We start from the raw sequence: 11615 nt of genomic DNA on the forward strand, positions 1-11615 counted from the left end.
GGCGCGGGCGGGCAAGCGCTGAGGGCGTGAGGTCACGGTGCGGCCGTGCGCCGGCGCAGTGGGACGTAAACACGCGCGCAGGGACCGCGAGGGCGGGCGCAGGCGCAGTGGGGGGGGGTTAGGAAGGCGCGGCGCAGGCGCATTGGCCGCGCACGCGATGGGCGGGGTGTTGACGGCGCTGCGATGGCTGCCCGCGGGTGTCGGACCAGCGAAGCCCCCGGCCCCTCTCAGAGCCCGGCCTCCTGACGCCGCCAGTGGGCGGGGCCGCCCGGGCCGCCTCCGCCGCTGTCATGTATCCGACGCCGCCGCCGGCGCCGCATCGGGACTTCATCTCGGTGACGCTGAGCCTCGGCCGGAGCTACGACGGCAGCAAAAGCTGGCGGCGGCGCTCGTGCTGGAGGGTGAGGGTCCAGCCCGGGGTCCCGGGGTCGCGGGGTCCGGGGTCCCGGGCCCAGGGGGCGATGGAGCCGGCCTGCAGCGGTCTTTGGGGCCCGAGCTCCGCGGGGTGGGGGCGGCGCGCGGCTCCCCGCGCTGAGAGCTGTCCCTCGGGGCGGCGAGGCAGGAGCCCAGCCTGTGCCCGCTCTGCAGCGTTCCCAGCGGTCTCGGGCGTCTGGGCAGGTGCGAGGTCCCGCCGGCGATCGGAGCCGGCGCGCGCCGGCTGCGGGCATCTCTGCGCTGCCCGTGCGGCGGCTCGCCCGTCCCTGGCGAGAGGGCGCCTCCCCCGGTGCCGAAACCGGGCCTGGGGAGTTCCTGGTTGTCCTTTCTGAACTGGCAGCGGCTGGAGAGGTTCCCAGTTGGGTCGCTTTCAGTCAGAAGCCTCATTCTCCACCCCCCCCCCTTAGAAATGGAAGCAGCTGTCGAGATTACAGCGGAACGTGATCCTCTTCTTGCTCACGTTTCTGATGCTCTGTGGACTCGTGTCCTACATCGGCGTGGCTGACCAGTGGAGAGGTATCAGCTACACGTGTGCCTTAACGTGATCTGTGTGTGTCACTGAGGGCCGACCGGGCAGGAGGGTCTCGCAGCCCACCTGCAAGGTCAGCGGGTAGAGCGTCTTATCCACGTGGCCAGAACACGGTTGTGAGTTTCCCCTTGTGGGGCTGCTTCCTTAGCGTCTGGTGTTAAGTCCCGGCATCTCCATCCCCTCTGCCTCGCAGAGAAGTGGAGGTCCTGAGGTCGCAAGCTCGGTCCAGACACACCCCGTGAACTTCCTCACACGTGTTCCCGTGTGTGTGCAAAGGCCCCGGGCAGAGTTCTGGCGAGCAAGTAGAGAATCCTGGTGAATTTCTCTGTTACGGTCCTGGCTGGCGTTCAGCAGGAAGGCTGAGGAGCCGCTGCAGGGGCCTCAAGCCAGTGGCCCGCTTGCAACCCTTCGTAGTCCCTGGAAGGGAAGAGGTTAAGGCCATGTATTTGCGGGGTGTGGGTTAGGGTTAAGGATCAGAACCGCCAAGGGCTTTGAAAAAGGTTTGATTCCCTCAGGCCGTCCTTGGACCTTCTCTGGTCACTGGTGTCCTTTCGTAAGGAGTCACGCCTGCCTGGACGTGCTCTGTGACAGGCTTTGAGTCTCCTCCAGGCTGTGTGGCCTGTTGGGGATCAAACCCATTCTCTCGTTTAGCTGTGAACGGCCGGTCAGCAGAAGAGCGGAAGGTGAGACCTGCGGATCCGCCCGTGTTGCCAGCTCCTCAGAAAGCAGATGCTAATCCAGAAAACTTCCCAGGGGTTTTACCTCAGGTACTGTGGATCAACTACACGTGGGGTCGTCGCCCGGGTCCGACACGCGGGCGTTTCAAAACAGTATGTGGTGTTTCAAGCAGAGGGGGAAGAATTCTTTCTCTCACCATCTGTGTGATGCTGGAGCCTCGCACGCTCCTCGTGCTGAGCCGGTAGGATGACACTTGGGGCAGGAAAGAGGAATACTCTTTCCTTCGTTCTTCTTGAACGCCGGCTAGCGTGCCAGATCCTGGGTTAGCTGGTGAGCAAAACAGACCCGACCCCTGTCTCGAGGAGCTGCGGGCTGGCGGGAGCAGGCAGGTGGCCCGTGGCGGACATCCTGCGAGGAAAAGAGCGGTGGCTGCCGTGAGGGATAAGAGCCGGTCCCCAGGCTTCTCAGGGAAGCCTCTGTGAGGGTGGGACACTGAATTGCAGCCTGAGGCTGAGAATCCGTTTGGTTCTGGGTAGAGTCAGGAGAGCCCGGCTTGAGTTGAATGAAGGTGCCCAAGGGAAGGGGGGCTGGGCTTGCTCAGGGAGTCGAAGCTTCAGCGGGTCTGGACGGGGCAGGGGGCCGGGATCGGTCCAGGCCGGGCCCTACGGGGCTGCCCTGGCGAGCAGCAGGAGGCCACTCTCCAGACTGTCCCATTCAGGGGCTGTGGGTGAAAAAGCGGATCTTTTCCCTCGTAGAGCCAACAGGCGTCTCTTTTCCTTCTTTTGGCCACTCCTTTGCACACAGGCTCTCCTGTAAACGTAAGGAAAGCAGAGCCAGCCAGGCATGTTTCCCCACTGAAACGCTTCCAGAGGTGTTTCGGGAGGTCCGTGATCCAGTCTCTGGTGTCCAGCAGGGGCTTGGGCGCTAAGGGGTTAATATGCACGTCTCCCCTGGTCCAGGCCTCTGGACTGGGAGCCCCCTGTGGAGGCCACTTGCACTTTCTCTCTTGCTCGGACTCCAGCACGGTCCCCCCTCGGTGCTTTGTTTCGGCCAGACCCCGTTCTCCTGGCCACGGGGGTCCCAGCTCGCTGTCACTGGTGTCTTTACGACGAGAACATCTTCCCAGGTTCTGTGGCTACTGAGAAGCACAGGTTTTTTCCGATTCCCAAGGGGAGGGGGCCTCCTTCCTGTCCTCTGGAGGAGGCGCCTCTCCCCGCCCTCCCTCTGCTGAGGACTGGCTGCTCCCGGGCCCCTACCCTCTGTCCCTGGACCCGGCGCCCGTCCCTCGCCACAGCGTTCGAGGATGAAGTGCAGGAACCCAGGGCCCAGGCCCGCAACAGTGTTCTCCCCGGCTCCACCCACGGGGACGTGTCCTGAACCTGTCTTGCTACCTTTAGGGTCTGTGACAGCCTGGAAGCATCCCGGACCAGGAGTTTAACCCGCCATCCAGGGCCACGCCAGCCCGTTGGAACAGTCTCCATCCCGGTCGGCCGGGGCCAGGAGATGGCGAGTCAGGATCTCCTGGCCAAATCTGCGTGTTGTGATGAAAAACGAAAGGAATTTCCTCTGGGGCCGTGTGCTGCTAGCCAGTTCACACAGTCCGCGGGGTTGGGTCTGATAGGGGGAGCGTCTCAGGGGAAAAGGAAGAGCAGCCCACAGGCAATTGAAGTGTTTTTGCGGGTGACTGTGGTTTTTATCTAGAAGCCTAAAAGGCATTTCCGACGGCGACCACCCAACCTGCAGATTCGAGCCCCCGGTAGAGACTCCGAGGACCGGAGGCAGGACGACACCCAGCGGAGGGACGAGGCGGTGGGCGACGCTCGTCAGGAAGAAAACATACAGAGAACAGTGGTCAGGTACGAGGAGCGTCAGTGGAGGCTGGACGTGCAGAAACGTTGAAGCCCGCGTATCTGACGTTTCTGAAAACCAAAGAGGAGGAGAATGAGCACAACGTCTAAAGTACATCTTGCTTTCAGAGCAGGCAGGATCCAGAGCGGGACCCTGGTGGGAGCGGGCCCCGCCTTCTCCTGCTTGTCCTGCCTGGAGTGGAGGGCGGCAGGGAGGCCCGCCGGGTCGGGGGGACCTTGGGGCGTTTGCATCTCCGCCCTCAAGCTGGCTGATTGCTCTTCCTTCTCTCCCCGAAGCTGGAGGGGAGCGGTGATTGAGCCGCAGCCCGGCACCGAACTTCCTTCGAGAAAGGCAGAGGCCCCCCCCAAGCCTTCGTCACAGGCCCCCAGGATTCAGAACCAAGCAGGTAAGGCCCCACCTGCACCCTGTTGGGCCTCACCTGGACATTCTGACGGAGAGGGTGTGCGGACGCCCAGAGAGCCTTGGAGATGACACCGGGCTCCTTGGTGGCCCGTCGCTGCAGCCACGGGCCGCCCGTGTGGGCAGGATGCTCGTTTCTCCGTTTCCCCGCCTGGGTCTATGCCACGGGGCGTGGGGGCCGGGGCGCCTGGGGAATGTGGAGACACACAGCCGACCCCTCTGCACCGGCACCCAGGCCGGACGGGGTCTCCCGGCAGGTCTGCGGGGTCTCCCGTGGTGGCAGCCGTACTGGAGGGCCTTCCGGGCATGGGTGCTTTGTAAGCCCCGTGCAGCCTGTCTGCTTCGGATCTCACGGTGCCCTCTGAGGTCACCCGCCGGTCGTGTCCCCATTCCACAGATCGGAGAACTGAGGTTAGGCCTGTCACGGCCAAGGCCACGTGCCTGGTGGAGCGGGGCTCGCGCAAGCTCACCCGACTCGGGGCCCGGGCTGTGGCCCTCTGGTCCCAGCTGCTGTTGCCTCCGAAGGAAGGGGGACGAGGGAGCCCGGAGCCGGGACGCGCGGCCCCGGGCACGTGGGGGAGACGGAGTGATCGTGCGGCTTGGAGGACACGTGTCAGAGCCGCGGGTATCAACACGGATGGGCCTCAGACGACCCCGAGAGAACACGTGCGGTGCAGCCCCGGACGCGCACGGTTCTGTCCACGCGGTGACTCTGTAACTCGTGCCCCGTCCTCCCAGGTGTGGAGAGCAGAGACCTTCTGCCCCGCATCAGTCACGAGGGCACCCCGGAAAGGCGACATGGGGCCTCGGGGGCATCTGCTCCACGTTATTTCCTCTTTGAAAGCGCCCGGGGTGAGGAGGTGCGGCGGGGACACCTGGAAGATGAGGCGCTCCCGTCCGGGTCGGCAGCAGCCGGCACGCTCGACACTCCCGAAGCCAAAGGGCACGGTGCAGCCATCGGGCCCTCTCGCATCGGACCCCCAGAGGGTCGTGCCCGCCGGGCCCCTGGTGGAGGCGGACGGGCCCGGGCCGGGCGGACCTTGCAGGCCCCGGAGGCCTCGCCACCTTGGCAGACGTGTCCAGCCGTGAGGACCCGACCTTCGGCACCATCGACTGCTGCCCCACAGCCCTGGACAGGGCCCCCCCTCACCGTGCCCCATTCAGCTTGGGGCTGCAGAGGGGCCCCGTGTGAACCCTGACCGGGGCCGGTCCCGGTGACCTGCTGTCTTCCTTCCAGCTTCCCCGAACGAGCGTCAGAGGGCCGTGATCGATGCCTTCCGCCACGCGTGGGCCGGGTACCGCAAGTTCGCCTGGGGCCACGACGAGCTGAAACCCGTGTCCAGGTCCTTCAGCGAGTGGTTTGGCCTGGGCCTGACGCTGATTGACGCCCTGGACACCATGTGGATTTTAGGTCTGAGGAAAGGTATCTGCTCGTCCCCTAGCACGCGGCCAAGTTCTCCTCGGGTGACTCTAGGGCGAGCGGGAGGGGGCAGACGCTGTCGCGCTCTCCCTTCGTGTGGGTGACGGCAGCGGACGTGCTGGGCGTGGGCAGGGGCTTTGCCGCTTGACGTCGGGCGCCCGGGGGACGCTCAGGACACCCGCTGCGGACGTGGGCCGCGGCGTCCAGGGGCGGCTGCAGCCGGAAGGGGCTCTGTGGCGGGAGGTGGCACGGGATCCGGTAGGCTGTCAGCGCCCCGGGTCTCTCCCTCACGGCCTCCTCACGCCTCGCAGGTCGGGTGGCTTGGAGAGCGCGGGTCTTTGGTTGTTTCTGCATTGATAAGGCCCGTTTTCCCACCGAATCACTCACGCGGCCCTCTGTACCGCCGTGTTGCTCTCGAGTGCACGCCGGCTCCCTTCTGTCTGTGCGCGTGAGGACGCGAGGGCTCCTTCCCTGGCCGCAGGACACGACGTGGGGAGCCTGCGGGAGAAAGAGCGACACGGGAATGCAGGGGGCCCCCCGAGCGAGAGGTCACGGGGGCGTGCTAGGACCACTGACCCGCTCCCCTCCCCACGCTCTTCCGTGTCGCAGAGTTTGAAGAGGCCAGGAAGTGGGTGTCTAAGAAGCTGCGTTTTCAGAAAGACGTGGACGTCAACCTGTTTGAGAGCACGATCCGCATCCTGGGCGGGCTGCTGAGCGCCTACCACCTGTCTGGGGACGACCTCTTCCTGAAGAAGGCCGTGAGTGTCCCGGCGCCGGGGGGACTCACGCCTGCGGGGAGAGCAGTCCCGAGCGTGAGCGTGCGAGCGGTTGTCGCTGGGCTCCCGGGACTCGGTGGGGGAGGGGAGGGGGGAGGGGAGGGGAGGGGCCTGTCGGTTCCCGGTCCTCCGTGTTCCCGTCCCGTGGAGCCCGGTTTCCGCGCGTGCACGCGAGCGGGCGTCGCGCAGCCTGTGGGCACCGCGACTTGCAGGGGTCTCCCGGAAATCCTCGAGGCCAGCTCGGTTTGGCTGCCGTGGAGTGTCGAGGCCACGGGCAGCCAGCAAAGTCCCGTGTCCGCGTGACCGGACGGAGCCGGGGGACGGGCTGGCGTCGTGGAACGGAGGCGAGGCCGCCGTGCGGCAGGGAGCCTTGATTCCTCGCTGTGTTGTGTATCAGGAGGATTTTGGGAATCGGCTCATGCCTGCGTTCCAGACGCCCTCCAAGATCCCCTACTCCGACGTGAACATCGGCACCGGGGCCGCCCACCCGCCCCGCTGGACCTCGGACAGCACGGTGGCCGAGGTCACGAGCATTCAGCTGGAGTTCCGGGAGCTCTCGCGCCTCACAGGCAGTAAGAAGTTTCAGGTACGGAGGGGCCGGGCTGCTGGCCGGGAGTGCGGCCGGCTCGCCGCAGGAGGTGCGGGCTCGCGTGCGGGGCGGCCCTGGGCCGTCTCTCCTCGGCAGAGCCCGCTCTCAGTGAGAACCGAGGCCGGGGCGTCGAGGCGGCGCCTGGGGGCCGAGTCCCTGCCCGGCCCTGCCCTGCTGCAGGCCCGTGTCCTCAGGGTGCCAGCCGCCAGCCTCCCACGTGCCGCGGGCTGGGGGGGCAGCGGCGGCCGCGCCGGGAGGGGGGGGTGAGGCGCAAACGAGGGAGCCGCGTGCTGGGGTCGTGCTCGGGCCGCCCGCGTCCGGTTCGTTCGCTGCGGGTGAGGTTTTCTTCCGCGTGGAAGGCGCCCACAGCATTCCTCTGTGCCGCGGCCCGTGTCCGCGCGTCCGTTCCCGCGGCCGGCGCCGTGGGGGTCGTGAGAGGGTGCTCCCACCAGCAGGGTCCCGCCACGCTCGGGGCTCCGGCTCTTCCACGGCGGCCGGCGCGTGGTCGGTCGGTCAGCCTTCGGAGACGGCCGTCACGTCGGGCGCTTCAGGGTGCCTCGCCATGGATTTGATTTCTGTACCGATGACGCGCGGCGTTCCCCGAGTCCTTGCCGGCCCCGCGCGTGTGTCCTGGGCAGTGAGGTGCGTGCGGGCCCTCGGCGCCTGTGGACGGCGTGGTGGTTTTCCCGTCGTTGGCCCCCGGTCCAGCAGCTCAGCATGTGTGTCAGGCGGCCGCAGCCCGATGCCGGGGACCAGAGAGGGCTCGAGGCGGGTGTGGGCGTGTGTGTCGGGTCGAGCCCAGGAGGGGGCTCCCCGCGCGGGGTCCTGAGCGCGGTGACAGGATGCACACGGAGCCGTGGAGCGCAGATGCGGGGTGCCGCCCCCGCCGGGCAGTGAGCTCGGATGAGCTGAGGCGGGTTGGGTCTTGAAGGGTGCACAGGAGCTCAGCGTGGGGATGAGCCGCGAGTCCGGGCGCGGAAGCAGCCCTGCCTGCCTTCCCTCCAGCAAGTGGGAGCAGCCGGCCGCACCTGGGCAGGAGGTCGTGGGGGCCAGGGCTGTGGTTTTCAGACACGGTCCCCCCGTCCGGAGGATGAGTCGGGCCCTGTCATCGGGGCCGTGTCCTCTGCCCGCCCCTCGAGGCGGCCACGCGTGAGGGATCCGGACTGGGTCGCCGCGGGGCCTGGGCCAGTCTCAGAAGCCTCTGTCGGGCAGCTGGGCTGGGGGACGCCGCGGGCCGGGACGCCGGCCCGCCCTCTCCTCCACGGGGCGCGGATCCGTCCCGTGGGGGCGAGCCAGCGCAGCCCCTCTCTGCAGCTTGCCCGCCCCCTCGCTCAGCCCCGCTCTCCCCTCGTGTGCCCCAGGAGGCTGCGGAGGAGGTGACGAGGCGCGTCCACTCGCTGTCGGGGAAGAAGGACGGACTGGTGCCCATGTTCATCAACACGCACAGCGGCCTCTTCACGCACATGGGCGTGTTCACATTGGGCGCCAGGGCCGACAGCTACTACGAGTACCTGCTGAAGCAGTGGATCCAGGGCGGAAAGAAGGAGACGCAGTGAGGCCGGTTTCTGCTGCGTTGGGGCGGGGTCCCCGCGGCTCCGCTCGTGCCGGGTCTCGGTCAGGCAGCCGCAGCCGTGCCGGGCCCGCGCTCGGCCCCTCCGCGGGGGATGCGTTTCTTCCAAGCACAGCCCGTGTGCCGAGGGCCGGGGACCTGGCTGGTCGCTGAGCCCCATGGCCCTTCCGCGCCAGGCGGGGCCTGGGGTCTGCGCCTGGCCGAGGGGCCCCCAGCTCACCGGCTGAGCGGTCCCCCCCGGGGTTGCGGAGGCCACCGTGTGCACGCGCTCCCCAGCAGAAGGCGGCCAGGAACAGCTGGGCCTCCCACGCTTACCGTTGGACGCTTAGAATACGCGCTTTCCCGGGGGGCGGCGCGATGCGTAGCCGCGTCCCACGGTGTGGAAGACGGAGCTCACCCTCATGAGGGAACCGGAAATCCCCGAAGTCTCGAGCCTGGGGGTGACGGCCACCCAGAACCCCCGGGGGCAGCTGCGGGCAGGGACAAGGGCGTCACATCTGGGGAGCCTGTGGGGACGTCGGGGTCCTGGGGCTCTGCGAGGCTGGGCTTGGGTGGTCCCTTGGGGCCGGTTGAGAGGGACGATCCTCCTCGGGAGCAGAAGGCACAGCCCTATGCCCCACGCCGCTGACGGCCGCGAGCCTCCTCCTCCGGGCTGGCCCGGCGCCACCCCAGACGGGGCCAGGCCTCTCGGCCACTAGCGTGTGCGTGGCAGCTCACAGCTGTGCGGCCGCTCCTGGGTGACGGGGGCGGGGGGGTCCGTGCGCCCGCCTGGCCGGAGCTGACGGGCCCTGCCGCTCTGCCCAGGTTAGTGGAAGACTACCTCGAAGCCATCGAGGGAATCAAGAGGCACCTGCTGCGCAGGTCTGAGCCCAGGAAGCTCACCTTTGTGGGGGAGCTCGCCCACGGCCGCTTCAGCGCCAAGATGGTGAGCGTGTGCACGAGCCAGGTGGGGTGTCGGGGGCGGGAGGCTTCAGCACCCTCCTGTGTGTCCTGAACCGCGACGGATTCGTGAGTCCGGACGTTGCAGGGAGCGATGCAATTCCGGCCGTGGGGCGTGTGGCTGGGCTGCGTGGCCTGCGTGTCTCCACGACGGCAGCGGGAGCTGAGGGGGAGCTGGGTCTGCGATGGGCCCCTGGCCGCTCCCCCAGGGTCCCGGCTCCCCGCCGCCCAGGGACCCCCCCTCCCCCCTCTGCCCTGGTCTCCTGCCACCGGGACTGCGGTGCCCCATTGGTGTTCGTGGGGTCGGGCGGAGGGTCGGGGGCAGGCCCGGGTCGGCATCTGCTCTCCCGGGAGGGGGAGGGGGTGTCCTGCCACCGCCTTCTCCCCTGCTCCCGTTGAGCCCCAAGTGCTGGGCCTGTAGTCGAGTCGCTTGCCCGAGTGGACCCTGAGGCGTCCCCGCTCGGGCTCGTAGGCTCCTGGGGACGTGGGAGGCCCGAGACAGCGCTGGACCCGGTGCTGCCGCCCCCCGCCCCGTGCGGCCACAGACTCAGCGGTGGTGAGGACACGCTCTGATTTCAGGACCACCTGGTATGCTTCCTGCCAGGGACGCTGGCTCTGGGCGCCCACCACGGCCTGCCCGCTGACCACATGGAGCTGGCCCGGGCGCTCATGGACACCTGCTACCAGATGAACCGCCAGATGGAGACGGGGCTGAGCCCCGAAATCGTGCACTTCAACCTGTACCCCCAGAGCGACCAGAAGGACGTGCAGGTCAAGGTGAGCCGGGGCCGGGCTCTGGTGTGGGGGGCGCGTGGGGGCCTCGCCTGAGCTCAGCCCGTGTTCCGCGTCCCAGCCAGCCGACAAGCACAACCTGCTGCGGCCCGAGACGGTGGAGAGCTTGTTCTACCTGCACCGCCTCACGGGGGACCCCAAGTACCAGGACTGGGGCTGGCAGATCCTGCAGAGCTTCAACACGTACACGCGGGTGAGCCGCCTGCCCGCCGCCCGGTCGGCGTCCCCGGCTCCTCACCGGCCACCTCGCCCTGGGCCGCGGGGGTGGGGGGTGGGTGCGCGGGCTCGCCGTGGCCTCGGGAGTTCGGGGCGCGTGGGGGCCGGGGTGTCCCTCGGTCGCGTCTCGAGGGACCAGGCTCTGTGGGGAGGGCCCCTGCCGGGGCCCCATGTGCACGGGGCACATCCTTCCCGGATCCTCCGTGTGCCCGGGGCAGCCCTTCTCCACCCCGGGATGACCTCGGGGCCATCGCTCCCCGACGGCGCCTTGACCTGGCCCTGCCCCCACCGTGCTCGGGGCCCTGCCGCCCGTCCTGCCGCCGGGGCCGTGGCTCTGAGGAGGTCACGCCCTGTCCAGGGCCCACCACCCACCCTGGCAGAGCCAGAGCTTGACCTCTGCCCTGTGGTGTGTGAGGCGGTGGGGTCTGGACTCCTCAGGTGATCTCGGAGCCTTCGGGAGGCGGCCTCCGAGTTTCGGAGGCGGCGCTTTCCATCAGGTCAGCTGAGGGGGGCTGGCACCTCTGAGGGGGTGTCGTGAGCTGTGGCTGGCCTCCAGGGGGGCCGGTCCCCTGGTGCACCTTGGGGTCACCCCCCCAGGCCCTGCCCTGGGCCGCGCGCGCCCCGGTGAGGCAGGGAGACTCGGGGAGGGGGCCGTCCGGCTGCCGGGCCCGCACCCCGAGGGCCGAGCCCGGTGTGGGGGGCCGGCCGTGCCTGCAGCCGTGACCCCGCGGTCTCGCCTTCGCACAGGTCCCCTCGGGCGGCTACTCCTCCATCAGCAACGTCCAGGATCCCCTTAATCCCCAGCCCAGGGATAAGATGGAGAGCTTCTTTCTGGGGGAGACGCTCAAGTACCTGTATCTGCTCTTCTCCGACGACCCAGACCTGCTCAGCCTGGACGCCTACGTGTTCAACACCGAGGCTCACCCCCTGCCCATCTGGGTCCCGCCTAGGGGGGCCTGACGCCCCTGTGGGCAGTGCCTCAGACGTGACCCATCCCTGCTGTGATTCAGGGTTTCCCGTCCACTGGAGGAGGCTTCTTCCTTCTTCCTGTGAATCTTGAATCATGTTTACATTCCGAATACCCGAACAGCTTCCCGTCAGCCGGTGCCCGCGCTTCGTGGTGGTCCCTCGTGCCTGGTCGTCTCCCGGGGCGGCGCTGGGTCCCCCACATCGTGTTCGGAGACAAGAGCTGAAGGGACAGCCCGACATGCGGCTCAGCCTGGGGTCAGAGCCTGCGACGTGCCCCGACCCGAGGGTCCGGGGGGGGCGCCCGTGACCCCCTGCGCATCCGGGCACCTGGTGGGTGGGCTGTGGTGTTTACACGTTGGACTCAGGGATCCTCCCCTGGCCCTGCAGGGGCTGGGAGGGGCGGGTGGGCGAGTTCGTCCTGCTCCTGGACCACC

The 11615-nt window shown here is 68.2% G+C and overlaps 1 protein-coding gene across 2 annotated transcripts; it reads left to right on the forward strand.

Annotated features, from left to right (window-relative positions):
• Window positions 1-158: 158 nt before the first annotated feature.
• Window positions 159-11312, forward strand: MAN1B1 (mannosidase alpha class 1B member 1). 2 transcript variants are annotated; one of them, XM_081803990.1, is made up of 13 exons: window positions 160-401; window positions 843-951; window positions 1616-1731; window positions 3344-3498; window positions 3787-3896; window positions 5148-5333; window positions 5940-6088; window positions 6504-6692; window positions 8057-8247; window positions 9070-9190; window positions 9784-9981; window positions 10058-10189; window positions 10960-11312. In XM_081803990.1, the coding sequence occupies exons 1-13, from the start codon at window positions 291-293 to the stop codon at window positions 11170-11172; spliced, it is 1980 nt and encodes a 659-aa protein (XP_081660116.1). In that variant the 5' UTR covers window positions 160-290; the 3' UTR covers window positions 11173-11312. The 2 variants fall into 2 exon arrangements, with proteins under 2 accessions (XP_081660117.1, XP_081660116.1); XM_081803991.1 differs by lacking the exon at window positions 10058-10189 and having other exon boundaries at window positions 159-401.
• Window positions 11313-11615: the final 303 nt, after the last annotated feature.

Source organism: Leptonychotes weddellii, chromosome 14, assembly GCF_054177405.1.
Source record: "Leptonychotes weddellii isolate Sample4059 chromosome 14, ASM5417740v2, whole genome shotgun sequence".
NCBI classification, from domain to species: domain Eukaryota; kingdom Metazoa; phylum Chordata; class Mammalia; order Carnivora; family Phocidae; genus Leptonychotes; species Leptonychotes weddellii.